The sequence below is a fragment of the Natrix helvetica genome, assembly GCF_964273705.1.
Source record: "Natrix helvetica genome assembly, chromosome: 5".
NCBI lineage: Eukaryota > Metazoa > Chordata > Lepidosauria > Squamata > Natricidae > Natrix > Natrix helvetica.
In genome coordinates, this window is record NC_138551.1 from 152389423 (window position 1) to 152403124 (window position 13702).

General features: G+C 45.6%; 1 protein-coding gene across 3 annotated transcripts in view; it reads left to right on the forward strand.

Annotated features, from left to right (window-relative positions):
* The window catches only part of VPS13D (vacuolar protein sorting 13 homolog D), a 123833-nt gene that overhangs the window by 92509 nt on the left and 17622 nt on the right, over positions 1 to 13702 (forward strand). For all 3 annotated transcript variants that reach the window (XM_081954872.1, XM_081954874.1, XM_081954873.1), the window contains 2 exons: positions 8519 to 8651; positions 9448 to 9643. In XM_081954872.1, coding sequence (XP_081810998.1) covers positions 8519 to 8651; positions 9448 to 9643 — 329 coding nt within the window. The remainder of the gene's footprint in view (positions 1 to 8518; positions 8652 to 9447; positions 9644 to 13702) is intronic.

A 13702-nucleotide genomic window follows, 5' to 3' on the forward strand; every position in this document is an offset into this window, starting at 1 on the left:
CATACATACATGTTGCATTTGTGCTGATAAATAAATAAATTTCATATATATATGAAATCTCTCATCTATCTAATCTCTCTCTGTCTCTCTCTCTCTCTCTCTCTCTCTCTCTCTCTCTCTCTCTCTCGCTATCATATTTATCTATATATCTCTCTCTCATCTCTCTATCATCTCTCTCTTTCTATCGATAGATAGATAGATAAGATAGATAGATAGATAGATAGATAGATAGATAGATAGATGATAGATAGATAGATATCTGCCCAGATAGATAGATATCTACCCAGCCTGAAGATGGCGAGTGAGACCTCGTTGAAACGTTGCCAAGACAATCTCAATCTTACATGGGAAAAGACCCGAATACAACAAAACCAGCATATATAATCCTTCTTTATGGGCCGCATCTGGTTTTGCCATTATATAGATTTTTTGCTTTTTGGCTGGATGGTCCCCATAATGGTTTTTCCATGCCTGTTGGAAGACTGCAGTGGGGGAATGGCTTCTTTCAAACACCCGGAGACCAGGATTGAAGTTGGCACGGAGAACCCGGGCAGAGAAAGTTCACTGCAGTTTGATCCCTGGAGACCTGAGCCTGTGTGTGTTTGTGTCTGTGTGTGTGCGTGTGTGTGTGCGTGTGTGTGTGCGTGTGTGTGTGTGTGTGTGTGTGTGCGCGCGCGCTAGGAAAGGACTTTGATCCTAAATATAGGTCTGGGAGGGAGTTTCCATTCCCTCTGCCCTGGAGGCTGCTGGCTTTCTCAGAAAGGAGGGGAAGGGAAGGGTGGTGGAAGGAGGGAGGGAGGGAGGAAGACAGAGAAAGGGAGGAGAAGAGAAAGAAAGGAAGGAAAAAAGAGAGGAAGAAATAAGGAAAGAAACAAAGGGATAGAGAGAGCAGGAGGAAGGAAAGAAGGAAGAGGAGAAAAGTGGAAAGGGAAAGGAGAGGGAGGGAGGGAGGAAGGAAGAAGATAATGCAAGAAAGAAAAGGAAGGAAGGAAAGAAAGGAAGAGAAAGAAAGAAATGGGTAGAGAGATCAGGAAGAAGGAAAGAAGGAAGAGGAGAAGAGAAGAGGGAAGGGAGGAAGGACAGAAGGAAGGAGAAGAGAATAAAAGGAAGGAAGGAAAAAAAGTAAGAGAAAAAAGAAAGGGAAAGAAAGAAAAGGATAGAGAGAGCAGGAGGGAGTAAAGAAGGAAGAGAAGTGGAAAGGGAAAGGAGAGAGGGAGGAAGACAGAGGAAGGAAGGAAGGACAGACAGAAGGAAGGAAGAAGAGAACTAAAGAAAGAAAAGGAAGGAAAGAAAGAAAGGGGTAGAAAGGTCAGGAAGAAGGAAGAGGAGAAGGGAAGGGAGGAAGGACAGAAGGAAGGAGAAGAGAATGAAAGAAAAGGAAGGGAAAAAAGTGAGAGAGAAAGAAAGAAAGAAAGAAAGAAAGAAAGAAAGAAAGAAAGAAAGAAAAGGCTAGGGAGAGCGGGAGGAAGGAAAGAAGGAAGGGAAGTGGAAAGGGAAAGGAGAAGGAAGAGAGGGAGAGACAGAAGAATGAAGAGAGAAGGGGGAAAGAGAAGCCCACCAAAAAGAAGGAAGACAAGCTTATTCATCATGCATATCCATGTGTGCGTGGACAGGCTTTGCAGAGTTTGCCTTCCCCATACAGCATTTTTGTTTTATAATAATATAATATAGCAAGATAATATAGAATAGAATAGAATAGAATAGAATAGAATAGAGATAGAAATAGAATAGAATTAGGAATGGAAATAGGAATGGAAATAGGAATGGAATGGAAATAAATGGAGTGGAATGGAATAGGGAATAGAAATAGAAATAGGAATGGAATGGAATGGGATAGGTTATAGGATAGAATGCAATGCAATGCCATGCAGGGGAATACAATTAATGCCATGCAATATATAAAATATAAAATATCATACGACAGACGGAGAACAGGAGCCTGCAGGAAGGAGTGAAACCTCTCTAGGGTGGAGGGCGAGGGGCGGGGGGCGGGGGGGGCCTAAAGATTTTGGAGCTAACAAAAACTCAGCGGAGGAGGCCACGAGATACCCCGAGCGAGCGAGAGACCCAGCATGGCTTTCATGGGGGACATTTAATGTTTTCCTAGGGAGCTCTGGCTTTCTGCTGAGCCAGCTGTAGCGCCCCGGCCCACCCACCCACCCACCCCCACGGCCCACTCCCCTTCAGTTGCAAGGGAGCGAAGAAGAGAAGCATTTCCATCCGAAGGGTAGCAAAAGGTCAAGGGGCTCGCCGCCATTCACGTCGGACGGAAAGGCCCACAGGAGGCGGGAAAGAAGGAAGGGGAAAAACCCTGAATTTTGCAGAATTTCACACACCGGATATTCTACCTAGAGTCCCACTTAACGACCACGAGGGGGAGTCCGAAATTTTCTGTTGCTGAGCGAGACATTTGGAGTTTTGCCCCACTTTACGACCTTCCTTGCCGCTGTTCTTAAGTGAATCCCTGCCGTTGTCGAGTTAGTCACAAGGTCGTTAAGTGAATCTGGCTTCCCTACCCCCCACCCATGGATTTTGCGCATCCAAGGGTTCCAAAAGGGATTGCGTGACCTTGGGACGATGCAACAGTCGTAACTATGAGTCAGGGGCCAAGAGTTTTGATCACATGGTCGTGAGGGGATGCGGCAACGGTTGTAAGTGTGAATAGCGGCCGTAAGTCACTTTTTTCAGTGTCGTCGTAACTCCAAACAGTCACTAAATGAACTGTTGCAACTCAAGTCACTTTCTTAAGGCCATCGTAACTTTGAGCCATCACTAAACAAGCACAGGTCGTAAGTACAGATCACCCTTGACTTACAACAGTTTGTTTAGCGACTGTTTGAAGTTAACGACAGCGCTGAAAAAAGTGAGTTGTGGCCACTTTTCACACTTACGACCGTTGCACCATCCCCGTGGTCACTTGATCAAAATTCAGGGCACCTGGTAACCTGACTCATGTATATGACGGTTGCAATGTCCCGGGGTCACATGATCCCCTTTTGCGACCTTCTGACCAGTCAAGTCAAGGGGGAGGCAAAATTCATTTAACAACTGTGTTTTTAGCTGAACCCCTGCAGGGATCCACTTAACAACGGGGCTAGAATGGGGCAAAACTCCCTGAACAACCGTCTCGCTCAGAGATGGAGATTTTGGGCTCGATTGTGGTCATAAATCGAGGATCCCCTGTATTTCCGCACTGTGCATCCCTCGCTGTCACATTCTCACCTTGGTTTTACATTGTGGTATCGGCCACACAGGTGTGTGTTTTCTTGCTCCTTGTGGCTGGCAGGATAGGACAGGACAGGGATACAAATAGAAGAGAGAAGAAGAGAGGATAAGACAAGACAAGAGAGGAGAGAGGAGACAAGAGAGAAAAGACGAGAGAAGAGAAAGAGGAGAAGATGAGGGAAGAGAAAAGAGAGAAGACAAGACAAGAAAACGAGAAGAGAGAAGAGAAGACAAGATGAGAAAACGAGAAGAGAAAAGGCAAGAGAGAAAAGAAGAGACAAGAGAGAAGAAGAGAAGACGAGAGAGAAGATGAGAGACGAGAGAAGAGAAAGAGGAGAAGACAAGAGAGAAGAGGAGAAAAGACAAGAGGTGGAGAACAGAAGACAAGACGAGAAGACAAGAGAAGAGAAAAGAAGGCAAGAGAGAAAAGAAGAGACAAGAGAGAAGATGAGAGAAAAGAAGACGGGAGAAGAAGAGAGAGGAGAAAACCAGACGAGAAGAGAGAAGAGAAAAGACAAGAGGAGATGAGAGAGAAGAAAAGAAAACAAGAGAGAAGAGAATAACAGAGTTGGAAGGGACCCTGGGAGGACTTCTAGTCCAACCCCCTGCCTAGGAATCAGGAACCCCTCGACCGTTCCAGACAAACGCTTGTCCGTTCTTCTGGAGGCGAGGTGGGAGGCTTGTGCTTCCAATCAACAACCTCCAGCCCCAAAAAGCTCCCGTTTCACGGAGCCCAGCGCTTCAACACAGGAGGCGGGTGTGGATTGTGTAACGTTGCCGCGTGTCTAGGTGAAGAGTCGCCCGGGGTTGGCTTCTCTCCCGAGCCCCCCCCCCTCTCTTTTTCTCCCCACTGTAAATCTGGGCTGACTTTGAACCCTTGGCCGAAGGGAAAATATTGAAGGCCTGGATGTTCTGTGCCGCCTACGACAAACAAGCCCTTCAGAAGGAGGGCAAAACTTTTGGCCCTTCTTCCTGACCCCCTTCCCCAAAGCAGCCTTTTCAGCAGGGACCCACAACACACACACACACACACACACACACACACACACACACACACACACACAAGCACAGCAAGTACAAATGCAGAGTGAGGGCTAAGGCAGTCCCTGGATCATTTCAATCCATCAATCAGAAAAGAGCTGGGAGGGACCTCGGAGGTCTTCTAGTCCAACCCCCTGCTCAAGCAGGAGACTCTAGCCCAAATCAATCAATCAATCAGAATAGAGCTGGAAGGGACCTGGGAGGTCCTCTAGTCCAACCCCCTGCTCAAGCAGGAGACCCTAGATCATATTAATCAATCAATCAATCAATCAGAACAGAGCTGGAAGGGACCTTATAGGTCATCCAGTCCAACCCCCTACTCAAGTAGGAGGCTCTAGACCAAATCAATCAATCAATCAGAATAGAGCTGGAAGGGACCTGAGAGGTCCTCTAGTCCAACCCCCTGCTCAAGTAGGAGGCCCTCGGCCATTTCAACCCATCAGTCAGACTTGGAGGAGACCCTTAGTGATGCTGGGACATCCTCTCCTTTAAAGCCGGGGTCTCCAACCTCGGCCACTTTCAAGCCTGGTGGATTTCAGCTCCCAGAATTCACAAACCTGGCCAGGGAATTCTGGGAGTTGAAGTCCTCCAGGCATGAAAAGTGGCCAAGGTTAGAGACACACACACATACACACACACACACACACACCCTACATTCAATGCTCTTTTCTAGGCATTTCACCTCGCTGGCAATCCACCAGCCCACCCTGCCTCCCTCTTCCCAATGGGAGCTTAAAGCTGGCTTAAGGATGGCTTGGGAAGTTGGGACGGGACACGTTTTAGCCCGATGCTGGGTTACGGAAGTCCGGTGCATTGCCATTGGTCCTGGAGGAACGGGAGGGGGGAGTGTTTCTCTCTTGCAAGCTCTTTAGGGGAGGGGGCAGGCCCAGGGAGCCCCCCCCCCCTGTCCTCACCCGCCTGGCTTCGCTTCCCCCCCCCCCAAAAAAATACGATCCTCCGTGGCTTAATAAAGTCTAACTTGCCCCAGCGTTGAACCCGCCAGCCGATTCTCCGGCTGGGGTCATTTCAAGTTCACTCCGTGGACTTTCGGCGGCCGTGTGTGTGTTTGTGTGTGTGTGTGTGTGTGTGTGTGTAGGGGGAAAACAGCCGGGCGGCTCCTCTCGCATTCAGGCCTGTAACACAACACGGATGCCCGCAGGCACCCGCTGGGCAGCTTCACTGGAGCTCCTCCTCCTCCTCCTCGGGGGCAGCTCCCTCCCGTCAGCTTTCTGCGGAGTGGGGGGGGGGAAGAGCCCAGCGCGCCCCCCCCTTTCCTCTCTCTCCCTGCCCCATTTCATTGGGACTCCGTGGGGACCTGGTGATCCTCAGATTACGGCAGTGCATTTGTTGTGTTTTGGGAGTAGCCCGGATTGCGTTCCCTAGTTTGGGCGATGGGGAAGCCTGCGGGAAAAGCAACCAGCTCAATGAGCAACAAGGACCCCACGGTCCTCCCCCTCCTGATGATGTTACCTAGTTGGGTCATGAAACGTCTGCAAGAAAACCATCCAGCTCAGAGAGCACCAAGGATCCCCAAGTCCTTCTTTTCCTTCTCCTCCTCTCTGCAAACTCCATTCTCTTCTAGCACTGATGCTGTTCCCTAGTTGGGTAAGGAAACGTCTGCAAGGAAACCCCCACTCAGAGAGCACCAAGGACAACTCTAGAGTTGTCCCCCTCCTCCTCTTTTTCTTCTTCCTCCTCCTCCTCCTCCTTTTTTTCTTCCTCCTCCTCCTTCTCCGTCTCCATCCTTCTCCTGATGATGATCATGATGTTCCCTAGTTGGGTCATGAAATGTTTGAAAGAAAACCCTCAAGCTCAGAGAGCACCAAGGGGCCCACAGTCCCCCTGTTTTTCCTCCCCCTCCTCTCTGCAAACCCACCTCCCTTCTAGTACTGATGACATTACCTAGTTGGGTAAGGAAACGTCTGCAAGAAAACATCCAAGCTCAAGAGCACCAAGGACTCTTAGAGTTTTCCTCCTCCTCTTTTTTCTTCTTCCTCCTCCTCCTCCTTTTTTTCGTCTTCCTCCTCCTTCTCCCTTGTCGTCCTCCTGATGATGTTACCTAGCTGAGTCATGAAACGTCTAAAAGCAAACCCCGCAAGCTCAGAGAGCACCAAGGACCCCCCAGTCCTCCCCCTCCTCCTCTCTACAAAACTCCACTCTCTTCCAGCACTGAGGATGTTCTCTAGTTGGGTCATCAAACGTCTGCAAGGAAACCCCCAGCTCAGAGACCACCAAAGGGCCCCACAGTCCAACCCTGGGCTGCCAACTTTCTCCTATATGGATCAATAAAAATTAAAAAGGGCCTCTCCTTCGTCCATCTCCGACCCAGCCCAGCGCTGGAGAATTGAAATGCCTCTCGTTTCCCCCCTTTTCAAGCAGGAGAGATTTGCGTTGGTGTGCTTTTTTTTCTGTCCTGCTGCCCCCCCCCCCATTGCTATTGAGAATTGATTAATACAACTTATTCATTTTGATTGTTATTAATATGTATTAATATTATGAGGGGAAAGCACTGTCATTACGAGATTACTACTAGAGAGTATTATTATTATTATTATTGCTATGATGAATATTACGCAAAAGAATTGTAACCAGACAATACACTGTTTATATGGATGTTGAATATGTTGCTTTTTCTATTTTTATATTAATAATAATAATAATAATAATAATAATAATAATAATAATAATGATTTATGGAAACAACAATATCCAGATTCAAATGTTAGTGAACAACGACTAGCAGATCAAAGGCGATTTATTATACGGAATAAAGTGTTTAGCGAAGTTGAACTTGAGGACAATCATAGACATCGCAATACCAGGTGATAGCAGGGTCGCCGAGAAGGAATATGAAAAAATCGAGAAATACCAGGACTTAAAAATCGAAATCCAACGATTATGGCACAAACCAGCAGTGGTAATTCCAGTGGTAATCGGCACACTGGGTGCTATTCCAAAAGCACTGGGATTACATTTAAAACAGTTAAAAATTGACAAAATCACCATCAGTCAAATGCAAAAAGCTGCACTGCTTGAATCCGCACGTATATTACGAAAATACGTTACGACGTCCTAGGCCCCTGGGTGGGGCCCGACTAGTAATCAATGCCAAATCCGGAGAAACAACTGGCCGCTGTGATACAATCGAATAATAATAATAAAAATTTCTAGGTCCTTGGTTAGGACTCGAGCTGTTGAGCTACCAACCAGCCCTGTGAATCTCTTTGGCTGTGAATCTCACCAAAAATTAACATCATTATCATTTTTTTTAAATTGAAAAAAAAGATTCAGGATGGCTGGAAGGCTCTGGATGAATTGTCCTCTGAGTTGAGGCTTGAGGGAGCTTCAAACAGCGGACCAGCAAGTCCTGAATCTTGGCTAACCCTGAATCGTGGCTAACCCTGAATCGTGGCTAGGAACGCTGCTTTCGCTAGCCCGTTGTCCAAAGCTAATCACCTTCCCAGCAAAGGCATCAGGCCTCCTGCCACCAGCCAAGTGCCAAATTTTGGCACTCCCACAAAAGGGAACTGCTCCACAATCCTTCCTTTGGCCGCCAGCCGGCCCCTGTCTATTTCTTTTTATTTTGGCCGGTTTCAAACTGAGTTCTGGGCCCTTCTCTCGCTAATCCACTCCCGGGAAGCCAGTAGATTCCCTAGATCTGTTGGGGGCAAAAAAAGAGAGTACTCTTGAGTGAGCAGAGATTATGGTTATATATAGGGAAGGTGCTCTGATCTGTTGGGAAAAGTTCTGTAGGTTGTCAAGCTTCAAATGGGTTACAGGAAGTCCTTTTTTTACGACCGTTTGTCTAGTGTCCATTTGAAGGTACAATAGCACTGAAAAAATATGCATATACGTGTGTATCTATCTATCTATCATCTATCTACTATATCTGTCATCTATCTGTATTATATATCTTCTATCTATCAATCATCTATCAATCTATATCTATCTTCTATATGTCATCTCTGTCTATATCTATCAATCTATCTTATATATGTGTCTGTCTATCATTATCTATCTATCTATCTATTTATCTATCTATCTATTTCTCTATCTATCTATATCCATCCATCCTTCTATCTATCTATCTATCTATGTATCTTTCTTTGGAGAGCAGGTATCAGAAAGGTGACAACAAACAGGAGTAGCTATACTTAAGATGTAGCTTATAAGATATAGCTACGTGTAGGGTAGTTACGTTCTGGACAATTATTATCTCTCTTCTTTTCTTTTTTTTCAATCTTCATGGCAGTTCACCGGAACTTTGTCTGACGGTCTGGGAAAGACCATGGATAACCGGCATCAGACGGAGCGTGAATACATCCGATACCACGCGGCAACCAGCGGTGAACATCTCGTGGCTGGAATCCAGGGCCTGGCTCATGGTAATCCCTTATTCTATTCTCTATTATTCTCTGTTATTCTATTCTCTATATTCTATATTATTCTCTATATTCTATATTATTCTCTATATTCTATTCTCTATATTCTATATTATTCTGTTCTATTCTCTATATTCTATTCTATTCTCTATATTCTATATAATTCTGTTCTATTCTCTACATTCTATGCTATTATATTCTTTATATTCTATATTATTCACTAGATTCTATATTATTCTGTTCTATTCTCTCTATTCTGTTCTATTCTGTATATTCTATTCTATTCCCTATATTCTATATTATTCTATTCTCTAGATTCTATATTATTATGTTCTATTCTATTCTCTATATTATCTATTATTCTATTCTCTAGATTCTATTCTCTAGATTCTATATTATTATGTTCTATTCTCTCTATTCTGTTCTATTACCTATATTCTATTCTATTCCCTAAATTCTATATTATTCTATTCTCTAGATTCTATATTATTCTGTTCTATTCTCTATATTCTATAATATTCTCTATATTCTATTCCCTAAATTCTATATTATTCTATTCTCTATATTCTCTATTATTCTGTTCTATTCTCTATATTCTATATTATTCTCTATATTCTATTCTGTATATTCTATATTATTCTATTCTCTCTATTCTATATTATTCTATTCTCTTCTGCAGGAGAGGTCCTACGCATTCCAATGGGGGCCGCTGCCTTTTGCCCCATTTTGCCTCCAAAACTTTAGACCTCCTTCAAGCCCATAATAAACATTTGTCTTGTTTCCCCCCCCCCCCCAACAGGCATCATTGGGGGGTTAACCAGTGTGATCACCTCGACGGTCGAAGGGGTGAAGACCGAAGGGGGAGTTAGCGGCTTCATATCCGGTCTTGGGAAAGGACTAGTCGGGACGTTAACGAAGCCGGTGGCCGGAGCCCTGGACTTTGCCTCGGAGACCGCCCAAGCCGTCCGAGAGACAGCCACGCTGACCGGCCCCAGGTGAGTGAAGCGGGTTGAGGCGCCTTCTGTCTGACATCATCACGCAAATAGTTCTTGACTCGCTTAGCAACCGTTTGAAGTTACAACGGCATCGGGGGGGAAAACTGTTTTTTCACACTTGGCGACCGTTGCAGCGTCCCCCCTGGTCACCTGATCCAAATTCATACGCTTGGCCACTGATTCACATTCACGTCAGGTCTCAGAGTTCATGCCATTCCCCCTTCTTGCGACCGTCTGACAAGCAAAGCCGATGGGGGAGACCAGGTTCGCTTAACCACCGGGGTGAGAAAGGGTCGTAAAATGGAGTGCATTAACAAATGTCTCACTTAACGACAGAAATGTTGGCCTTGATTGTGATTGTAAGCTGATGGGTACCTGTCTTAGATACTGTACATTCACCCCTTTGAGTTGTTTATAAAAATAACATAGAATAATATAACATAATATAGCATAACAACATAGTATAAATAATGGAGATGGGAAAATTGCCTGAAATCAGGTCTGCGCAAGAATTCCCACGCCTAGCCAGCCAGATGTGTCTCTACAGAGCAGGATTCCTCCATCTTACCCACTTTAAGATGGGTGGACTTCAGCTCCCAGAATCCCCCAGCTTTTGCTGAGCACTCTGCGACAGTGTTTGTCAATCATCTATCCATCTATACCTGTATTACATATACTATATATGTCATCTATCTACCTATCTATATCCGTAATCTGTTTCTTCTATCTATCAATCATCTATCAATCTATCATCCATCTATCATCCATCTATCTTCTATATTTATATCATCTCTGTTTATCATCTACCTATCTATATCTGTATTCTGTATCTTCTATCTATCAATCATCTATCAATCTATCATCCATCTGTCTATCTATCTTCTATATTTATATCATCTCTGTCTATCATCTATCTACCTATCTATATCTGTATTCTATATCTTCTATCTATATCGATCATCTATCAACCTATCACCCATCTATCTATCTATATTCTATATCTATCTACATCCATCCATCCTTCTATCTATCTATTCTTCTTTGGACAGCAGGCATCTGAAAGTGTTTGTCAATCAGAGCAGCTCAAAGATAAGGTGGACTTCAATTCCCAGAATTCCCCAGCCAGCCAGAGATCATAGAGATTCCTGCAGAATCCAGATCAGGTGAATACATTCCACGATATAGAAAAGATTTGGAGACTCTGGAAAGAGTGCGGAGAAGAGCAAGAAAGAGGATTAGGGGCTGGAGGCTAAAACATACGAAGAACGGTTGCAGGAACTGGGTATGTCTAGTTTAATAGAAAGAAGGACTAGGGGAGACATGATATCAGTCTTCCAATATCTCAGGGGCTGCCCCAGAGAAGAGGGGGGTCAAATTATTCTCCAAAGCACCAGAGGGCAGGAGGAGAAGCAACAGGTGGAAACTAATCAAGGAGAGAAGCAACTTAGAACTAAGGAGGAATTTCCTGACAATGACAACAGTTACATCAGTGGAACTCCTTGCTTGAAGTTGTGGGTGTTCCCATCCCTGGAGGCTTTTAAGAAAAGACTGGGCAGCCTATTTGTCTAAAATGGCCTGAGGTTTCCTGCCTGATCAGTAGGTTAGACTAGAAGACCTCCAAAGTCCCTGTTATTCTGTTAACTCCGCTGAGAAATAAACGCCGTGGCTGTGCTCGCCCCGCCGCCGTTTTGCGAGCGCACTCACACACCCTCTCCAAGGAAAGATTAAAACAAGAATGATATAATGGAGATATTATTCAGATAAAAATGGAGGTTTTACAAGAAGACAGCCGTTTGTCCGGAATAGGGCTATAGGGTCAGTCTCCAGCTTGGGCAGCGGGTTGGTCTAGATGACCTCCTTCCAACTCTGAACGCAGCAGTCGAAAGGTGCCCTGAGTTTCCCTGCAGCTTGAAGCTCTCCCACCCTTCTGCCTCCCTTCCTCCAAAACCAAGCCAAAAAGAGAGAGAAAAGAGAGAGAGAGAGAGAGAGAGAGAGAGAGAGAGAAAATGTACTGCAAATGTTTTTTTCCCCCTTCTGTTGGCTGAACTCTAAATACTCCCTTCCTCCTGAGCCCAAAATAATCCATTTCTCATTCTGGTGTCACTTATGTAAGGCTCTTAAAAAGAATGAAAGAAAACTTTCTTTCTTTCTCTCTCTCTCTCTCTCTCTCTTTCTTCCCTCCCCCCCCCCTCCTCCCCTTTGAATACTTGTGACTCAATTTCAACCTCCTGGGCTCAGAAAGTTTTATTGACACTCCTGTGGTTTTCGGGACGACCTCGTGACGTGCAAATCTGGAGCAGGCGGCAAAAAAGTGGGGAGACGTTAATGAAACCGTTAAGCTTTCAACCAGTGGTTGCTGTTTTTTTCCCCTGCCCGCTTTCCTGCGATATCTTTCCTCTCGTCCCGAGATCCTGATGTTTGCGCTACAATTTTATTTTTATTATTTTATTTAGCCCACGGCCATGTCGCAATTAGCCAGGAGGCTCAAAAGAGTGGACGCAAAGCAAGGCTTGTTGGCAACGGGAAGAATAATCAGACTAGAGCTGGAAGGGACCTTGGAGGTCATCTAGTCCAAACCCCTGGTCAAGGAGGAGTTGGACTAGAAGACTTCCAAGGTCCCTTCCAGCTCTATTCTGATTGATTGATTGATTGATTGATTGATTGAAATGGTCTATATTGTCTCCTCCTTGAGCAGGGGGTTCGACTAGAAGACCTCCAAGGTCCCTTCCAGCTCTATTCTGATTGATTGAGTGAGTGAGTGATTGACATGGCGTAGGGTCTCCTGCTTGAGCAGGGGGTTGGACTAGAAGACCTCCAAGGTCCCTTCCAGCTCTATTCTGATTGACTGATTGATTGATTGAAATGGTCTAAGGTCTCCTGCTTGAGCAGGGGGTTGGACTAGAAGACCTCCAAGGCCCCTTCCAAGCTCTATTCTGATTGAGTGATTGATTGACATGGTCTAGGGTCTCCTGCTTGAGCAGGGGGTTGGACTAGAAGACCTCCAAGGTCCCTTCCAGCTCTATTCTGATTGAGTGATTGATTGAAATGGTCTAGGGTCTCCTGCTTGAGCAGGGGGTTGGACTAGAAGACCTCCAAGGTCCCTTCCAGCTCTATTCTGATTGAGTGATTGATTGAAATGGTCTAAGGTCTCCTGCTTGAGCAGGGGGTTGGACTAGAAGACCTCCAAGGTCCCTTCCAGCTCTATTCTGATTGAGTGATTGATTGAAATGGTCTAGGGTCTCCTGCTTGAGCAGGGGGTTGGACTAGAAGACCTCCAAGGTCCCTTCCAGCTCTATTCTGATTGAGTGATTGATTGACATGGTCTAGGGTCTCCTGCTTGAGCAGGGGGTTGGACTAGAAGACCTCCAAGGTCCCTTCCAGCTCTATTCTGATTGAGTGATTGATTGACATGGTCTAGGGTCTCCTCCTTGAACAGGGGGTTGGACTAGAAGACCTCCAAGGTCCCTTCCAGCTCTATTCTGATTGAGTGATTGATTGACATGGTCTAGGGTCTCCTGCTTGAGCAGGGGGTTGGACTAGAAGACCTCCAAGGTCCCTTCCAGCTCTATTCTGATTGAGTGATTGATTGACATGGTCTAGGGTCTCCTGCTTGAGCAGGGGGTTGGACTAGAAGACCTCCAAGGTCCCTTCCAGCTCTATTCTGATTGAGTGATTGATTGACATGGTCTAGGGTCTCCTGCTTGAGCAGGGGGTTGGACTAGAAGACCTCCAAGGTCCCTTCCAGTTCTATTTTGATTGAGTGATTGATTGACATGGTCTAGGGTCTCCTGCTTGAGCAGGGGGTTGGACTAGAAGACCTCCAAGGTCCCTTCCAGCTCTATTCTGATTGAGTGATTGATTGAAATGGTCTAGGGTCTCCTGCTTGAGCAGGGGGTTGGACTAGAAGACCTCCAAGGTCCCTTCCAGCTCTATTCTGATTGAGTGATTGATTGACATGGTCTAGGGTCTCCTGCTTGAGCAGGGGGTTGGACTAGAAGACCTCCAAGGTCCCTTCCAGCTTTATTCTGATTGAGTGATTGATTGACATGGTCTAGGGTC